General features: G+C 36.8%; 1 protein-coding gene across 1 annotated transcript in view; it reads right to left on the bottom strand.

The window, feature by feature from the left end:
- Positions 1-5,620: 5,620 nt before the first annotated feature.
- CSRNP3 (cysteine and serine rich nuclear protein 3) overlaps positions 5,621-20,842 on the bottom strand; it is a gene marked incomplete at both ends in the record, with an annotated part of 169,797 nt that continues 154,575 nt past the window's right edge. The window contains 2 exons of the mRNA XM_081262149.1: positions 5,621-6,676; positions 8,999-9,295. Coding sequence (XP_081118275.1) covers positions 5,621-6,676; positions 8,999-9,295 — 1,353 coding nt within the window. The remainder of the gene's footprint in view (positions 6,677-8,998; positions 9,296-20,842) is intronic.

Raw genomic sequence — 20,842 nt, 5'->3', positions numbered from 1 at the left:
CCACTCTCAGAATATGAAACCCAGGGAATTCCAGTCAGTATGCAGACAAACTAGCCCCAGGACTGATCAACAGCTAGCACCCAGGTGATATCACATTTTTGTTTTGAATTTCCCATAAGAAAACAATTGCATTGTTGAGGAAGTGTGTCTCATGGTCTAGCTTGAAAAAACAAAAGAGAAGTCGAAGTACAGTTTAAAAATGACTATTCTAAAAGTGATACTGAATTTATATTTTTGGCAAGTAAAATATCAAAGAGCTTCTTTATTTCTAGATATCCACACTTTTGACAATAAGTCATTCATCAGTCATTTTAATGTTTAAATTTCTTTAAAATGGTTTCTTTACAATTGTGTAGATCTGTTTTTATTATCTAAAGCATCAAATTAAATAAATATGGTTTATATAATCAATGTGGATGTTGATCAGCAGATATAAGGGCCAAGTGCACTAAGAGGAAGGCCATATGTCATAATAGATCTTCTAGATTTCAGATCACCTGTTACTTGTGAACTTTCTGCTGTCATAAGACCTAGCCTGGCCCTGCTGAAACCTTTTTATAGTTTCTAAGGGACATCACTAACTATTAGACTTAGACTCCATTCCTCATCCGCTTCCTGACACTTCTATAACTCTTGTGTGAGATTTCAAATTGCTGGTATTCAATTAATGAAGTCAATTATATTATTTAATGCCACAGAAAACATTTGTGAGATGTGCTGTATGTGTCAAGCTATGTTTTTTTTTTTTTTTTTTTTTTTTTTGGCTTAAGTTTCTAAGTTACTCCAGAACAAATGAGCAGATCTCAGAAATTTTGCAATCAGAAGTTGCAAAATTATATTAGAACTAGAGTGCTCAAGGCAAAAAACTTCTGGTATTGGTTGTGGTAAAAATACCATCAATAGCTCCAATTTCAAATCATAGTGAAGGCTTGCTTTGGAAGCATAAAGGTACTTCTCAATTAATCTTGGTATTTTATCTAGTGACAAGGACTAAACTGTCTTTGAGAATAAGAAGCATATGACATCTTACAGTTATATTATGAAGTTATATTTGATAAACAAAGGGATTCAAAACACCTTTTAAAAACAGAAGTTCTGTTGACATCCACATTTGGGGTTTATAACTCCAAGCTAAAAGTGAGGGGCATCTTATGACTTCCTTTTTCTACCTGCTTCAAGGCAATGCCTTTGGAATTTGGAACAGGAGCCTGTTTTGATAGCCTATTTATAAAGAAGTAAGAGTGACTAGGCTTCACATTTTGTTTCAAAAATTTCCTGACATGTTTGCTGGATTATGCAGGAATTAAACCCCTTTGAAAATGTGTGGTAGGGATTTTACAGGTATAAATTTAGCATCACTGATATAGTCTACACCAAAGAAGCAATTTGCCAAAATCTCTTTCTAGGATTTTGGTTCTAGCAAAGTCCACATATAATTTACCAATTGCAGATGGGGAAAAGGAAGGAAGATCTAGCGAGTTCCATTAATTTAAGAAAAAAAGAAGCATTCTTTTAGTTGCGGTTTGCATATAATTGGACAGTTTTTTAAATAACATGTTATAAAATCATATTAAAATAATTTGAATAGACTTGACTAATTCATTTCACCCTTCATCACTCTTAGAACGTATGGCTCCTCACCCCCCAGTATTTTTACTAACAAGGACTATTGCTCTAACATAACGGGTATTGAATAAATGTTTGTTGAAAAAGTGGATTTTAATAAATTCTGAATATCAAGACCAATAATATATATTTGAAAATATATTTAAAAATCTAAAAACCAATTTATTAATCTATAGGAAATAAATCATGATATATTTTTCTGCTTAATGAAAACTAAGCCAGATTTTGCCTAGAAGTCATCTACTAGAGTGTAAAAATTTCAAAGGACATAACAACAATCTCTTTGCTTCTTGATTAATTTGTGAACAGTGTCACCTGGAGTGTGTAACATATATGATTACTCTGTAACATATATGTTTGTGAAGATTTTATCACTTGAAGAAATAGTAGTTTCACATTTTATATGTGGCTGGAAAAATTAGAAAAAAAAATCTAATTTCATCACAAAGGAAAGACCTTCAACAAGTAACTATATAATTCAACCAACCAAAAGACATGAGACAAACGGGTTTTATCAATGTCTTAATGATTGGGGATCAAGGAATGAGAAAAACTTAAGTAAATTTTTCTTTGACTTTCTTCTCCAAAAAGAAATCAAGGATGACAAAGGACATGTACAAGATGCTCCAAACACTTGACTTGCAAATCAGTTTGACCTGGATTAGAACTGGGAATTAAGCCCCATTTAAAGGTATAAGACTGAAGCTAAAACAACAGGGTGTGGAGCAGGAAGCTTTGCAATCGAAAGTGAATAAGTAAGAGCTGTGTGTCAAAAATTCTTATTTATTTGGTTTAAGTATATTATGGAGTGATACAACAGCTGAAGGTCAGGTGTGTGGTACAAAGATCTTAAGTATCCCAACTGGCTGCATCTGACTTGATACCCACTTCTAAAAGTTTAGAATAACCATAGCACTTTCCTGGTATATGCACAGTTTTTATTGAACAGAAGGGCTATTATTGGGGAAAAATTTTCAGATGGGAACACTGTGCTCCCTTTCAGCTTTTCTGGGAAAGGAAGTAACAATAAAATGATTACATCATTAGTAGTATTTGCAATTTTGATCTAATATTTTCAAACTACAGTTTTAAAAATTATTATTTTTTTAGATCATAAAACCATTTCAGATTTTAGGGTTGGAAAATTGAGTACCCAATACTGATTCTTTCCTAAAATCTGCTATTCTCTAGTGTTCGGTAAGCTTGTGTTTGGTGTGTGGGCGTGAGAGAATATAGGAGTTATTATTATTTTTAAAATATGTAACCTGTGTATGTAGTTTGTGGAAAATATTTAGGGGTTGTTTAGGTGTGTGGAAATTCAGAATTGAAGTTATCATGGTTAGAAGGCTAATTCTTCTTAGTAGGGCAGTTACTTTGTACACCAATTGAACAGACAGAAGAAAAAAGCTCTTTCTTGTAGGCATCCTTTGGGAACAAAGCTACAAAACAAAGACCCAGCCAAAAATAAAAAAGGAACCTTTTGCTGGGCACAATGGCACATGCCTATAATCCCAGCAACTAGGGAGGCTGAGTCAGAGGATAGCCAGTTCAAGGCCAGCATCAGCAATTTAGTGAGACCCTCAGAAATTCTGCAAGGCCCTGCCTCAAACTAAAAAAGAAATAAAAAGAGCTGGGGATAGAGCTCAGTATTAGAGCATCCTGGTTTCAATCCCTAGTACCAAACAAAAACCCCCAAAAACCTTCTTGCAAAAATAAAGCTGAATTGAAGGTAAAATATTCAGAAATTGGATTATCTTCATACCCTTCAATTTTGCCCCAGCCAGAGGTGTCTTTTTCTCACTATCCCATACTCCAGTGTTTTAAGAATAACCTCAGCGTGCTTCACATATAGACACTTCCAGAGCTTTTAATGGTCCAGTAAACATGGAACACATACTTCTTTTATGTGTTTGTATGAAGAAACAATAGCCTCTTGTCATTTTCTCTTTGGGCCTGTGCTCTTTAGATTGTACCAGTAGGGGGGAAAAATTAAAAATCAATCACTAAAAAACTGTAACCTTGAAGATAACTCAGGATATACCACCAAGATTTGAGCATCCCCACCCCATCTGATTAACCCTGGCTAATCATTCAAATGGAACCTCCCTGCCTTCATTACTGCTACCTATACTAGAACAAACCCAAAGCTCCTTCAAGGTTAATGATAATGGTTATAAATAGCCCAGTGGTGGGGGTAGGGAAGGGGCAGGAACCAACTGCACTGTGGAAGAGCTGCCAAGTAAACATGGTTTCCCCACATCAAGTTCTCGTAGAAAATTTTCCATTTGGAGGACTTTCTCTAGATCAAGCATTTTAAAAGTTCAATTAAATAAAATTTTAAGGAACTGAGTTCTACAATATATTTCTATTCATATTTCTAAATACTCAACTCTAAAAGACATAAAAAAAGTAGTGATGCAATCACTGGATAGCAAGGCATGTCCACATTTCAAATGATATAACAATAGAAGGTCAAAAATATGAAGCAGGTTTATCATAATCATATTGCATTGGGGGAAAAAAAAAGCAGAACACGCTATTTAGTTACCTAAATTGATTTACAGGAAAAGGGTTTCCTAGAAGTCCTCCGATGAACCAAGTGCAGATAATCTGCAGGTGGGGAGTGCATGTTTTATTTCTATCTATTCCCTTGAATAAGAGAATATGAGGTAATCAGAGAGTAGGCAATGCATTCTGAACTGTTCTGCTAAGTGTCCCAGGCAAGTCAAATCAAAATGCTTCAGAAAAGTAAGGCCTAGTTGAGTGTTTGGGTAGAGGCCCCCCTTCGATCAGCTAGTTGCTAAGTGGAAGTCCCACTATACACTTATTCTGTAGAGATGGATGGATAGCGCTGTAGAAAAGGCTGGTTTGCTGAGGCTGTGTCTCTTCCACCTTTACTCAGCCTTCTCTGCATTTACCAAGTTAGATCCTCAGAGTGGTGAAGGAAAATAAGCCATTTTCCTTCATAAGTATCATTGGAAGATTCCTCTATATTAATTGTATGAACCTTAGAATACTTACAGATTTTTTTAACTTAATTTTTTTTTCGTTTCAAAGAGTTCTCAGTCCCCACCCCACATGAGGGACCGTGAAGGGGCACTAAAGTGCATTTTGATGTAGGGGATGGTAGAGTTTAAAGGTGCTGTCCAAGCTAAGAAACAAGATGATGCTGTTTAGAAAAGAAAGGCAATTCCTTCTACCTCCGTCTTAGGAGTCAGCTGAGGGAGGGCAGTGAACTGGACCCTCACCAGAGGATTGTCCTAACTCTGAAAGTTAGAGAAAACTGTGTAAGGACCTGCACATATAGACTCATTTATTTGTCCAAAATAGCAAAAATAGGCCTATTTCACCCTTAAGAAAGTATTTGCAAATCTGATGAGTCAGGATCATAAAAACGTGAGTGGATTCCAGATGCAATCCACGTGGGCATGCTCTGTGGTGCTAGCTATGCATCTTCAGCTTGAATGAACATGCTGCTGTTCCTTTTCATCAAAACATGACTTCTGAACTACCATAAATAAAATACACATGAAACAATTAAATTTTTTTTTCTTACAATAATTACTTTTACATTAAAAAGTCACCATCATCTTCAGATATATCGAAAATTAGGACTCTAAATCTTATTATTTTCCAGTCTTAGTTAACAATCTTGCACAGGCCCGATAATCCAAAACTTGGAGCTCTGTTCTGCACAGCTTGGCAGGTTTCACACAGTTTGACAGGTAGGCAACTGTGAGATATGCATTTTTAAAATTTAGCATTTTTCTATCAAAACAGTCTGAAATCTTAAAATCCCCATAGTGACTGTATTTGTGCAATGCCACAGTCATGTAGCTAGAAAGGAGAAAACAAAATACAGTCTGGAAGATTAATCACAGTCCAAGTTTTCTTGGTCTTCAGTTTAAACAACGATGAGCCCAGAAAATCCAATTAAATACAGTGCCTTAAATAGGAGAAGAGTTGGTCCTGGAATAGAATAATTTAAGCTCTACTAAACAGGGACAGTCTCAACCACGGGAGATTTGATACACTCTTCGTGCAATCTGCTCTTTTCTGCAAGGCTCAAAGAATTTTCAGCAGGATGCTCTGAGAGGTGACTATCACCATTCAAGGTGGGGACAAACCCTTCCTGGGAAGGGCCTTTCAAGTATGAGTGAAATTCCACTTGAGGATGATTAGACCTGTGTTCGGGATATAAGCTATTGCAGGGCACCCCGCTATCATTTTCGGAAGAGGAGCAGCAAACGATGACAGAGGGGTTGGCAGCTGGGTAGTGGGAGGCACCGTAGGCCTCTTCCGCTTGTCGGGCATAGTCAACGAATTGCTCTGGGGTCATGGTGTAAGGCACCAGCGAAAGGGTACCGTTTTTGACAGTATCTCGTTCTGAGTAGTTCTCAGCGATCTGGCTAGCAGTTCCTGGAATGTGGCTATCGATTTGGTAATACAGAGTTGAAGAGTTGGCATAAAAAGAAGCATTTTTTGCGTGGCTTTCGTGAACAGCCGTGCCATCGGAATAACAAAGGACCGAAGGAAGAGGGACCACTTCAGCGTGAGTGCCCAGACCTTCCACGAAGCTGTCTCCTTTATCGTCGTCTTCATCTTCCTCCTCCTCCTCTTCCTCCTCCTCCTCCTCCTCCTCCTCGTCTGACTCGCTAGGCGCCAGGCTTTGGGTGCTGGAATCGGTGACTCCACTGCAAAAGCTGCTCCCATCCTCCTCCTCTTCGTCCTCCTCCGCTTGGCAATCTAATTCCTCTGCAGACTGCAGGTGCAGCACTGCAGCCTGGGGTTCAGTTTCAATCTCAAAATTTTCTGCGATAGAATATTCTACGGAGTGAGCGACGGGGCCCATGGAACTACTGTGAGCACTTATCTCACCGTGGCAGCCGTTCAGCGTGGGGATTTGCTGCTCTCGGTTTTTCTCCAGTTCAAGTTTCATTATTGTGTGCAAAAAGTGAGTCCGGACACGGATAGGATTAAATTCAATTCTACCTGCTGTGTTACTACAACCTTCTTTAGTGCAGCCACACGGGAAAGACATACGATCCACCTTAGAAGGAAGAACACAGATTAGCACCATGGAACTATTACAAGCCAAATAAAAATTTGGTTCCTTCCAGCAACCCCTTTGAATTAAGTAATCCACTTAACTCCACTATGTCAGAGCAAATACTAATAAAACTGCAAATAGATATGAGAAGGGGAAGTGAAGTCTTAAATCATAAGAGTTAAGTAGTTTCTAAACCTATATTTAAGATAAAAGTAGAAATTTGGTATATGTGGGCATTTTTATTTCTTTGATCTTGTCACCTCTAGTGCCTTCTTTACTTCTTTCTCCATTCCCTACATTTCTTTTCTCTTTATGCCTTTAATTTTGCTCTCATTTTTCAATGCTTCTATTCTTCCTATAATCTCCCTTTTTTTCTGCTGGATTCCAGGTCACCTACCAATTTTAAACACACAAACTTATAGTACTTCTTCCCACCTGCTATTTTTTTTTTCATAGTGCTGGGATTAAACCCAGGGCCTTGTGTATGCCAGGCAATTACTCTACCAACTGAGCTATATCCCCAGCCCCCACCTGCTATTTTTAATCTAACCTACATGATGTTCCTCATGCTACCTATATTCTTTTCCCTTTGCTCATTGTGAAATGAACTTCACTCTCAAAGATGTCCAGGTTGACACCACTTAGCATCATGCAGTATTATAATTCATTCTCGTTGGTTCAACTTGGTGCATGGGTGAATGTGAGCATACTGCTGAGATGCAGTGGGTATACACACTGGCAAATGGTCTGGTCCTGGTCTCCCCTTTTTTTTCCCATTCCATCAGACTACAGGCTTTTTGAGGGAAGGGGATGTATGTACATTACATCAGAATCTCAGAATTACTTGAGTGATGGGCTCTAAGGAAAGAGTGATTGCATTAACCAAGGATTTTTGGACTGACCTCTTTACTCAGGTGGTAAAGTGGAAATCTGGGAAACCCATAGGTACTCCTAAGATATTTGCCAACTGTCTCGGATTCTACAAATCAACCTGTGTGCAAACCAAAGTACAGACAAGAACAAAGCTTGCTCTGCTTCCCACCTTATCCAAATACAGGGAATATACTATGCTACAGAGGAGATTGCAACTTAGTGTAGTTATCTCAGTCCCAATGAAAAGCAGTAGCAAATGTCAGTGGCAGAATCTGTAGCCATTTTCTTATGAACCTCTTTTCTGTGGATCCATCCTAAGCTATATTCACTTAAGGGGAACTGTTCTATTTTACTTGCAGGAAGGACTCTCTTTATTGAAAAAACTGTGTCTGCATAAAATAATAGCAAGTAACCATAGACCACCAATGATGTTAGAGATAAATGGGACCTGAGAATTATCTAGTTCAGAGGTTGTAAACCTTTTCTCCCACTTTTAATTAGTTTTAACCTTTAAGTTTTTAGAAGTGTAATCAACTAGGTGAGATTGGTAGGGGATATTTTCCAACACTTATATAAACTTAAATTTTAGGCTCTTCTTGGGAGTAAAATAGGCTTTTCACTGATGTATTCCCAAGTTGCAAAAAAAAAAAAAAAAAATCTCTCTTTAGCTTCCCCCCTATATTCCTCTAACCAATCTTGCAGCATAAGGACACTTGGACACTTTTTGTTGTTGTTGTTGTTTTGCTAAAGAAACCTTAACAGCTGGGAGTAACTGTAATAACTTTTCTTTCCCTACAAAGGGCAGGAGTTTAAATATTTTAGTCTTTCTTGGCCATATGGTCTCTGTGCTACTACTTGGTTCTGCAGCAGAAGCTTGAAATTAGTCATAAATAATAGGGTAAATAAACAAATAAAATGGCAGTGTTCCAATAAAACTATGTTTATGTGGTTGGTTGGATTTGGTCTGTGAGTTGATAGTTGGCCAACCTAACATAGTCCAGCCCATTCATTTTAAAGACGAAGAAATAGCACAGAGAGTTAACCTGATTGGACACTTTCATATAATCGACAAATAGCAAAAACAGTCTATTCATGTTTGCACTAGTCCACACCAGCTTTAATCCATCATTCACTTCATACCCCATACATAGATCAGAAAACATTAACTCAAATATTAGGATGCCGATAGTTTCCAGAATGAGCTGGTGGAACCAATGAATCCAAGAGGAAAAACCTCTACCATCTGGGTTACCTTTATATTGTACTTCATATATATATATATGCACTTTGCAAATGTCTTGGAATTAACATTTCTCATTCCCTGAACTACACATCTTGCCTTTCCACAAATTTTCTTTTCCACGTGCAAAACATTATTTGCAACACTACTTCTTTACTGGGTGGTGTATAATGCTTTGTCTTTGGATGCCCTGACATCCACACCCTTACCTGACACTTAATGCCTGCCAAGCTGCAGGTACATGTTTCCGGATCACAGAACACTCTGCAGTCACAGCCACAGTCCTCCCGTGACAGGCGGATGGCTCGCAGCTCGTGCTTTTCTTCCACATCAATCTTCTTCACTCCAGAGGCTCGCAGCAGTGCTCTTCGTTTTTTTGTTGGCAGGGGTTGTAGAAAGAAGTACTCGTCTACTTCTGTGTTGTCCAAATCAATATCATCATCGGAAATGTCATCCACTGTAAGAGTGCTAGCTTCCTCAGATTCTACTGTGCCATTCTTAGTCATCTAGAAACACAGGGAAGTACATAAGAGATGGAGTTCAAGCAGGGTCCAAAGTCCCCACCTCAGCACTTGGGGAGAGCGAGCAATCACTAAGTGTGTGTGAGTTCAATCGTTCGCTTTTATTTTTTCCATTAGGAGAAGTCACAAAAAGGAAAACCGAGGCATGGAAATTGTGTACTTTTAAAAATGTACTGGTTACAAAAGATGGACAATTGGAACTCTCAGTCTCCTATAGTCAGTAGTTACTGTTACATCCTGAACCAGAATGATAAGAAAAAGACCAGAGGTTCCAGATGCTGTCTTTAGATTCAGTTCAAAATGGGTAGCTCTGATGTTGGAGAAAGAATGTCCTGGTTCAGAAGTGAAAGCATCTTAGTGGAAAAGAAAATGTCCAATATTTAGACAAGAATATTTATTACTGTAAAAACCCCCCAAGATGGACAACTGTGAATGTATTAAAGAACAAACAGAATATTGGACTTTGCCTTCAGGTGGAGAAATTTTCACCAAAGAATCACCAAAGTGCATATTCCAATATATTACAAAGGGTCCCTGAGATGTATTTGCAAAAACTACTAAATTACTTAAATCTATGATCTTACCAAGATGAGCATTTCCCTTTACCAGGCTATGTTGTTAGTATGATCTTCAGTTCATTTCTTCCCTTGGCATTGTGTATTGGTTAAACTATGACTTCCATTACTAAGATGTTACTTGGACTGGTGGTGGTTATCACTTTTGTTAATTCTTACTAACAAGTTGCACATTGCTATGTGAAAGATCTAATTTTCTAAGAAATTCAAGTGTATAATTGCCTCACATGTCCAATCTTCTGTGACAGGCAAAGCTGCATGAACAAGTAGGGAGTGTTCCCTTTCCCATCTTGTCACTCTGTGGCAATAGATTTATTTTAATTAATTCTTGGCTTGCTTATGTGAGCCTCAGCAAGCTTCTCAGTTCATGGCACATGTAGACACTCAGCACTTGGCTAGCACGACTCATTTCAATCCTTCCTCCCCACTTCATCTCCGTGTTCTATAATATTTAGGCTTTCTTGTGCAATTGGTAATATTATAAATTACCAATGAAATCTCCAACTTCTAACAATGGGTTTGGATGTACAAAATAACAATGGTTGTTATCAGACAACACATGAAATCTAAAAATCAAGAAAAAGTAAGAATTTTGTCAATATGTAAAAACATATAAAAACTTAAGGCAACATAAACCATGAATTGTCATCTCAGAACTAAGAAACAAACAAATGTATCTCAAATTTAACTACAGATACAGTTTACTCCAAATATAAATGTCTTTAGAAATAAAATCTGCATCTCTTATTTACAAGTTCTAGAATTATTCACTTATCATAATTTTATTTTAAAATAAAGATTCAAGTAAGAATCTAAAAGTCCTTCACATACAGCTATATACTATTTTCACTCTTGTTCAAAAACCTACAGGGATTTAAACCTAGATTTTTAAAATCTCATGTTAATGTTGATGTGCTCTGGCAAGGTTTTCTCCTCACCTCTTCAGCATCATTTCTAATGAAGACTGGGAATATTCTACCCCAGTCTGGTCAATTGACTTGTCTTCCTCTTCTTATGGTTCCTGGTTGGTGTTGCTTCTGAGACATTCCCTACTATGACCTTGCATAGACCGACTGTGCCTGCTGGTTTCATTAAAATCCAGGACTAGACTATTGAGTTTAAATGCTCTTCAATATTGGAGTACTAAAATAGTATTTCCAAATGTATCTTCCCATATGGGAGCAAGAGGAAAAAAAGTCAAAGAGCTCCCTATTCTTGTCTACCAACTCACATTTGTTATTCTCTAAAGATCTGGTGTAAAGGAATCCAGGAAGTCTTCCAGGATTGACTCATCTACTCATGCCAGCCTCTTTATCCATGTCTATCGTCATGCATTAGAACATTCATGTTGTACAACATTTGTTCTCTCCTGACATGAATGCTACCTTTAATTTTTTTCCCATCTCAAAATAGAATTATTAAAATTTCAGATTTTAATTCATCAAAAGCAGCCTCCTTATTTTATCAATGAAGCTCACTCAGAGTCATTTTGATCTCTCCAGGACGTACTTATAGGACATAATTCCCTGTTTCCTATTTTAATATGCTTCTCCCTACATGTCATAAATTATAAGTTTCTTATTGGTACCTTACACAATGCTGGGAGTCTAACATGGAGTCAAATACAATGTATCTAAAAAGCTATTTCATTTATAAAATAACATACCCTGTAACCTGCATTTTCAAATGCTTGCCTACTTTCGAGGCAGAAATCTTCAATCTAGGACTTGGACCATTTCTCACTTTGTGTTCTTTCTCCAGAAATAAGGTTGCCTCCCAGTAGCTCAAAAAAAAAAAAATACTAATAAAAAATGTGGTTTAGGAACCAAATAATTATGGCCTTTAAATTTGCTCGTCTTCATATATATGCATATGAAAGAAAGAGAAACTGGAGGTAGAGATGAAAGAGGTGGCAGAAAAAGGTATGGCATACAATAATATTAATAACAGTTTTAATTTTGTGTGCCAGAAACTGTTCTAAACATTTTACCTGATTAGCTCATATAGCAACACAAAAAACTTATGTGATATATACTATCGTGATATCCATTTAACTGATGAGGAAATCAAGGTACAGGAATGCTAAACATGCCCAACATCACAAATAGATAGAGTATACATTAAAGTTATGATCTGAGATATTTGACTTTAGAGCTTGTGCTCCATAACAGCTTTGAGATATACAGCGAAGACAGAAGGCCTCACTCCCCCCAGCAACAAGAAGGTCTGCTCTGGGACAGAACATGATGGATTCTTTGACCTACAGAGCATACATATGATTGGACTTTGGTGGAATCACTCTCCATAAAGAAAGAACTAGAGAGAAAGAAATAGCAATTCTTCAGAGTAGCTCCTGTTTATCTGTCTTAGCCAATGAAAGGTGGTAAGTGATAACTTGACTCATGATTTGATCTAATGATCTTTATCTCATCTTATATTTTTCCTGTATGTGTATACATTTATCTATATTGTACTGTGAGGATCTTAAGAGGTGTGTGTGTGTGTGTGTGTGTGTGTGTGTGTGTCCTTGATCCATGACAACACTGAAGATGGCAATTGTTTCTTGGGCTATTGGGTAAAATTGTCTGGACTCCCTCCACATATTAAAATATTATAACTTGTTTTAGACAGAATCCTAACATCTTACTTTTGCAAAATTTTACCCACTGATAAGCATGAGAAAGTAATTTCTGAAAATCAATAGAGTACACAGTTTTGCCCACGTATATACACCTGAGGAATAGGATGTATTATTTTAAGAATCAGTGGAATGACTCCAAGACTATCAAATAACCAATTCAATGCAAAATGGGTAACAATACTGAAAATGTAGTTTGACTAAAATGCTAAAAAAAGAAACAAAGCAAAACACAAAAACAGATCCAGTTCCTTTCATCAGTGAAGTTGTATATTTAGTAGTAAAGTCTCTTGTTTCTTAAAAAAAATATGAGCACGTGTAAAAATGAGAGTGGATATAAGAATGTGCAAATGAATTCAGTTCCACAAACACTGATTACTCCCTATTGTAACAAAGATGATGATGCTGAGGAAGACCTGAGCCACCATATATTGAATACCAGGTGCTGAGTATCATACTTTTTACAAATTATCTCACCTAATTTGTACAATGATCTTATGAATTTTTTTTTGTACTTGGGAAAACTGGTGCATGGGGAAGGTTAATTTACCAAAGTCTGTCTAAATTAGCTAACTCATGATGGTACTGAGCATCAAACTCAGGTTTATTCGACTTCAAAGCATGAGGCTGGTTGTCAAGATCAGTTTGGAGTAAAAAGTATTAAGAGTTATAGTGTCACAAGCCATCTATGAGCTGCGTGTGTGAGCTATGTGCACTTGAGCATATGAGGGGACTGGTTTGACTTTGAGAGCTGATTAGGCTATGCCATGCAAGTGTGCCTCTCCTCTTGCTCTGCCTGTGATCCCACACAGCACCTGAGATGGGTATGACTTGCCAAGATGTCAATCAATCTGCTGACCACAAGACATCACCCAAGCAAGACTCCACCCTTTTGAAATCCTATCCCTTCTTCATTTGGGTGGAATATTCTATTGAATGTCTTCCCCAATAAATGGAAGGAGGGGGGGGGGTTCAGGTGCACTTGCTCTGTAGCTCCTTTCAGCACTATCCAGCGTGGAGTTAACCCTTCAGGTCCCTTCCTCGAAACTCATGTTCGTGTTTTTCATGGTTTCTTTGCCATTTTCTCAGTCTATTGCTGCAGCCAGCTCCTTTGAACCCAGATCATCTAGCCAGCCCAGCCAGCTGGTGACATTATAGTAAAAAAAAATTGATAGAAGAAAAATAGCATTAAATTCCAGCCACACTCCAAAAGCTGATCTCAGTGCAATTGGTAGGAGATGAAGACCAGTGCACATTACCTTAGAATTCAGAAATAAAAGATATGATTCAGTCATAGAGAACAAGAGCTCAGAAGAGGGGAAGACAGACTGAGCTGAAAAAAAATGGCACCTCTTCAGTCAGCGTTGGATTTGGAGCATATAGAATTGGCTCTTGTAATGGAGATGTTGTCAGGTGAAGCTGGTCAAAGCTGGCTGCTTCAATGAAGCTCACTTCTATGCTATTCTTTTGATTTTCTTTCCTGACTCATTGATCTTGGATTGCACTTAATTGCTATTGCTCATTCTCTAATTTTGCCATAATACATTAGTTGATTTCATGTGTCGTTCTCCTATCCATGCTATGAACATGTTGAGAACAGAGACAGTCTGTCTTGTCCACTAATGTCTCTCTGGCACCTAGATAATTGCCAGTCTCACAGTAATTGGTTAACAGATATTTTGGAATGAACAAATTTTCTTAACCACTACACTATACTGCCAAATACTGTACTAGGAATCAGGGTTTATAAACGCATGACTGTTCTACTATCTAAAGAACTTCTAGTCTACTCTGGAGGTCATGTAACAGATATGACCTAGTGTAGTAAGTGCAAAAAAATATATGGGCAGTTTATAGAAGTAGTAGGAGGAAGACAGAATAGGCAGATAAAAAAGAAGGTTGCGTACAAAGACACAAAGCAGAATTACTTATTTTCTATTCTGATTCCATACTCTCTAACAAGGAAGAAAACATTCAAGCCAGAAATGGGAGAAGAGACATGTCAGGAAGGATTTAAAGCAAAAATCAGGTGGGGAGACAATGAAAGTGCACTCAGCTGTTTTATATAAGAATCTCCAGGCCCAGACAATTTATGCTTTAGAACAATGGAGAAGCTTGAAGTTATGATTGCTCAGTCTAACATCTGTGAAGACTCATGGGGAAAGGAATTAAATGATGATCAAAATGGGAATGAATTGTTTTAAAAAAAGGGCTAATTCTGGATAACAATATTCTAGAAAGAATTATTTAAACAGATGGTTTCAGTACATGGGATAGAGGAAAACAGTGAATACGAAACTTTTGTCTGGGTTCACTGCAGAGAAAATATCCTTTTTGTAAATGAACTTCATCTTTATGCAGAACCTTGACATATAAAAGATAAAAGTGGGATGAGGTGCACAGTGTCCTGGGCCTGCTGCCTTGTTCCCTGATTTCAGACCTCATGGATCACAGTTGGAAAATCAGTGCTTTGCTACTGAGAATTTCTTATTCTTATCTCTGAGACAAAAATCTAGTCCTGAGAATTTCTCACTTTAGACTTCTAACAAGATTGCTTTGCTCTTCTCATACAAAGAAGGAATGTAAACTAATTAATAAAACTATGTATGGATCCATGAATTTTTAGTTAGTTCAACAGTGAAAATATCTCTAAGATCAGTGATGCTCATCCTATTTTGTACCACTATTGAAGTCAGGAATGAGGGTGTGGCAGCTCTACATTCTATCAGTATCAGTGGCCCATCCTGGCAATGTTTTCCAGTAAAGGTCATGGTGGGCCCTCTTAAGGTCACTACTCGGACAGGATATCCCAAACTTGACCCTATCGTATGAACAGTTTTAAATCTATAACTTGGATGAGAACCTAAAAGGCAAGCTTATCACATAGGCAGATATAAGATCACATTGGTTAAAGTTAAATTAAAAAAAAAAAACTGGGCTGGGGATGTGGCTCAAGCGGTAGCGCGCTCGCCTGGCATGCGTGCGGCCCGGGTTCGATCCTCAGCACCACATACCAACAAAGATGTTGTGTCCGCCGAGAACTAAAAAATAAATATTAAAAAAAAAAATTCTCTCTCTCTCTCCTCTCTCACTCTCTCTTTAAAAAAAAAAAAAAAAAAAAACTATTGATTTCTCCCTACAGACCATGCCAGCACTAAACATGGTTCTAGCCCTGGAGGTATTATAAAATTTCAATTTATATCATAATGCAAACTTGGTTTAAAAGCAGAGAGTTAGGTTTATTCATTGTTTTTGTTTGTTGCTTTATTTTTTGTTTGTTTGCTTTTTTATTCACTATCAGTGTAATACAAACAAACTGTTCAAGCTACCAAACACTACTGTAACTTTAGTTATATCCATGGAAAGAGCATCCACAATTTGGATTAATGTAACACATTTCTGGGCACTGGATAGATCCCATCCAGAGTACCAGATCAAGTACCTTATTATGAAGTAGACATTAATAAATACTAATGTATCCACAGGAAGAAAACCAAGGCAACAAAAACTGAAAGGGCTGGGGTTCTGGCTCAGAGGTAGAGCGCTCGCCTAGCATATGCGAGGCCCTGGGTTCAATCCTCAGCACCACATAAAAATAAATAAAATAAAATAAAATTATTGTGTCCAACTTCAAATTAAAACAAAAAAAGAAAGAAAAAGAAATTGAAAACCATGCCCTCAAGGGTTAATGAAAAGAATGAGGAATGTTTCATTCTACAGAAGAGAAACACATAAATCCCATAAACTATCTTCAAATATTTGCATGTGTATCAACACCACATTCAAACCCTTGGAATGTCGAATATAAAGAATTATTCCATGTACTTAGAAGGCAGAATTGGGGTCAAAAGAAGTGGTAAGATAGCAGCAGGTTGCTCAGTGTAAGGAACAGTTTTCTAATGATTAAAGGCATGAATGAAACGTGCTACTTCAAAAGAGCAGTGTGCTCCGGGTCATCTAAGATGTGCAATTACCTGCTGAAAGTACAAGATATATATTTAATAAAAGGAATTCTTGGTAGTGTGGTATGAGCTGGACAGATGACCTAGTCTCTAAGGTCTCTGACAATCTAAGAAAAACATTTATGTTACTTTAATATTCAGTCAAATCTTACAGTATAATTTCATATTTCATTAACTGTTAATTGTAGGTGGCAAATTTGAATCAGTTTAATTATGTCTTTGAAAAGCCAGGAATATTTGCTTGTTTTGTTAACTTTTATTCTTTTCAACGTGAAGTGGGCACAGTAACATGCCTCTGTAGTTCTGGCTACTTGGGAGGCTAAGAAAGTAACATCAAACTCTTGAACCCAATAGTTTGAGGTCAGCTTGGGTCATGAAGAAAGACCCCCATCTCAAACAAACAAAACAAAACAAATTAATTCCAACAATATGAAGTCATAAGAACTCCTTGGAAAATACATTATTGAAAAAAGTCACCAGAAAGGATAATATTAACATATAAGACAAAACAACTTGGAAAAAAACACATAAGCTATAAATTCCTTATCCTTCCTTTTGGTTTAGACCAACAATTCCTCTTTCATTGGTGGATAATAAATCAGGATGAATCCAGTAGCCTGCTGCTAAATATTTAAAAATCTATACTTATAAAAATATTATAGTTTGTTGTGATTGACAAGTTTCATGGTTCACATACTCCCTTCATAGTCAATTTCAAACTTTTGTTGGGAAGAGATGTATATAAATCCACAGTAATGAGCCAATTCAGCGAGCTGGCTCCAACACACCACTGGATGTCCCTACATTTAAACCAGGAGAATCAATGCAATTGATTTTCCTAAACTAAAAAGTAAACAACAACAACAACAAAAAACCCTATGTTTTTTTATACAGGAAGAATGTGATGATTTGATTACATATGTCTAATTGTACTTTTTCAAATAAAATGCCAGTGATGTGCTGAAAGAGCATATTCTTAAGTGTATTTCATGTGTATCAGGCTGAATTCCACCCTACCAGTCTCCATCACTTTGGTTAGGTATATTTTTTGTGTACTTTTCAGAACAGGTTGTACATACAATAGTGCAAATACTTGAAACAGCAAAGTTTTCTGCTTGGTATTGAAGCAGGCCTCTACTTAGGAATTCATTCTGGAAGCTTTGACAATAAGTATGCTCTGAAGTGATTGCTACAGAGTCTAACAGAGAAATTATGTAGGGATAAATGGAGTTCTAAAATACCCTGACCCCAGACAAAGACATATCTAGGAAAGACTTACAGATTAGGTTCTTAAAATACACATCCCAAAGTGTTCAAACTATGGGTCTAAGATACCATTTAAGCATCTCTCACAAGCCCCTATTCCCTTTCATCTCCCAGCACACTGAAGATCTTTACCTGGAGGATTAATCATGGAGCTTTTGAAGAGATACAAAGGGAGGGCTGGAGGTGGAGTAGGAAATTACAATGCTGCATGGGTAAAGTACTTAAGAATAAAATAGTCATAGATTAAATCTGAGATAGGGGTTGAAGATTTACATAGGGATATTTTAAGAGTTTAGTCATTAAAATAGGAGTTAAAGTCTGGTTTTATTCATTTATTTTTATTTCAGAAAGGGAGACAGCAACCATACATTATTCAAGAAATACATGGCTGAGAAATTGGAAAAAAAAAAATAAAGGACAATGCTGAGAAGTGATTGGATGTGGTAACAGGAGTGGGGTTAGATCCTTAATCTCAGAAAGAAAAAGAAGAAAAACCTGGGTTGCAAAATCTTTGCGAAATAGAGTCAAGTCCAAGCTGTGGAAGCTAAATTAAATTTCCTAGAATAAGGCAGTAGAATCCAGTAAGATAGAACCCAGAGGCGATCAGAATGCCAAGTCTCCTACTTACAAATGGCTGCCTAATGTATTTTACAGATACATGAGAAATGGAAGTAAAAGCTAATTTAATTGTTCAACAATGTGGTGCAGATGATGAAATCTAAGCACTTAATTTGGAAAAGAGTATAGAATTAAGATGACTGCATTGATTACTGTGAAGTGTATGACATGTGTAAATGGGCTTGACAGAGAAAGAAAACTGTGCTCTGTAATTTAGAAATCCACAGCTACTTATTTCTTCTAGGAACATACATTTTATTCATTCAGCTTTTTCCCCCACAGTTGTTTATAGACAATGTTTAAAACATCAACACCACGAATAAAAAAAGACACACTTGAGCATCTTCCCATAAAATTGTATTTGTTCTACAAAAATAATTGTATATATTATTTTTCTCTATTTATATACCTTATAACTTAGGAGGCTGATTTGCTAAATAATAACCAATTTTATAATCAAAATCTACATGTTTATTCTTATTTTGTTCCCAAAATATTTATTGTGAGGTAAGTCTTCAAGTGTGTATTATATATTTTTTTAGTTGTTTATTTATGTGGTGCTGAGGATTGAACCCAGAGACTCACACATGTGAGACAAGCGCTCTACCACTGAGCCATAGCCCCAGCCCCTGTATTTTTCTTTTTAGTCCTTTCTCTCTATTAAAGCATCATTGGGAAAAGAGTCATTGAATAAATAATTCCGGGCTGGGGATGTGGCTCAAGAGGTAGCGCGCTCGCCTGGCATGCGTGCGGCCCGGGTTCGATCTTCAGCACCACATACCAACAAAGATGTTGTGTCCGCCGAGAACTAAAAATAAATATTAAAAATTCTCTCTCTCTCTCTCTCTCTCTCTCTCTCTCTCTCTCTCTCTCTCTCCTCTCTCACTCTCTCTTTAAAAAAAAAATTTATTTAAAAAAAAAAAGAATAAATAATTCCCCTAATTGGAACTCAGCAAAGATTTCCTAGAAAAACAGGAAGAAACGGTAGAAGAGAAATCTGTCTTTATTTTTTAAGATTGTTGGTTCTTAAATTTAAGTGGCAGGAAAGTTACCCAGTTCCAATTCCAGTGAGTGTCCCTTGGCATTTTGCCTGGGCTCCTTAATGAGGAATTAGGAATGTTTGACTTGTCAGATGCTACCTCCCCTCTGCCCTAACTCAACAGACAGTAACTCCCAGAGGACTATCTCAGGCAAAAATGCAAGGGAGCAAAGTTTGGCTCTCACAATCCTTTAGTTCCTCTTTGGACCCCTCTTCTGTACTACTGATCTTCTGTTGCCCAATTCAAAATAACGGAATCAATGTAGACACATTTGTTTTCTTACTTATCCCAGAGGAATTCATACTTCAAAACAAATGTCATTTCCAATAAGAGTGAAATTTTAAATATCAGAGTGAAATTTTTAGATTCCTAATGTTTGGATAACTAATTTTAGATTTTGTACAATTAGACCTAGACAAGTATAGTCAATGATATTTTTTAAATCATAAAAGTTAATATGCTAGAAGAATTTCAATTAAAATATACAAGTTTTTCTCTATTAATTCATCTCAGATTTTTGAGACAACTGGTCCACATTGCTGTGATATTTTAACTTCATGTACCATGTGTTTCTGAATATTTCAAATGCACTGAGGCTAAGCTCAGTCACTTCAGAATCCTGTTATCCTGCAGCTTGGTATTCATTTGGAAATAGCAATGAAAGCCAAATGTGTTTTGTTTACATCTTTGCCAAAGAGAAAAACTGCATGTTTCCCCTTATTAATAAAAAACTGACATATGACATCCATTCAGATGGCTGCCTCTCCAACTTCCAACACTAAGCACTATTTTAAAAATAAATCAATACTGCAGTGTTCTTTTTGTTTCTTATTTTCTTCTTTAGCTTCTTTAAAAAAAGGCATGGGAGTATCTGTGTACAACTATATCAGCACCTGATATATCACTGCCTGATATGGAGGAAGGCTGCTGTAGGTTTGTGGCTTTCCCTCATGTCCATCACACGTACCATGAGCATATAAGCAGTTCACCACAGTAAATATTTTGGTTCTCAGATAACATTATATTCTCTCTAAAAACCCCAGAAAAAGATAACCCCCCACACAAGTACACAGATATTTTCCCCCAATGCCTATAGGAGATAATCAATTAATTTAAGAATAGGAAAAAAACAAGATAACACAATCAGTTTTCTAAGTGAACCAGTTACTTAATATCTTTTGTTTTTCTTTTTCCTCAGTTGCAAACATATTTCGATAACTTATCTATTCTACTGGATCTCTGTGAGGATCAAATTAAACATTGTTTGTAAAATGCCTGGTAAATAAAATTCATTAGTGATTGTCAACCTTTACTATTTTTCTACCAAAAATTGAATTTGAAGAAAGAATTCACTCATTGTGTGTGTGTGGGGGGGTAGAGTCGGTTTGTAATCGGTTACAAAGGTAGAGAATGGATTTCAGAAACAAACTTGG

Source organism: Spermophilus citellus (assembly GCF_964194105.1).
Source record: "Spermophilus citellus genome assembly, chromosome: 11".
In the NCBI taxonomy this organism is placed as follows: domain Eukaryota; kingdom Metazoa; phylum Chordata; class Mammalia; order Rodentia; family Sciuridae; genus Spermophilus; species Spermophilus citellus.
This window is presented reverse-complemented; position numbering and strand designations above follow the sequence as displayed.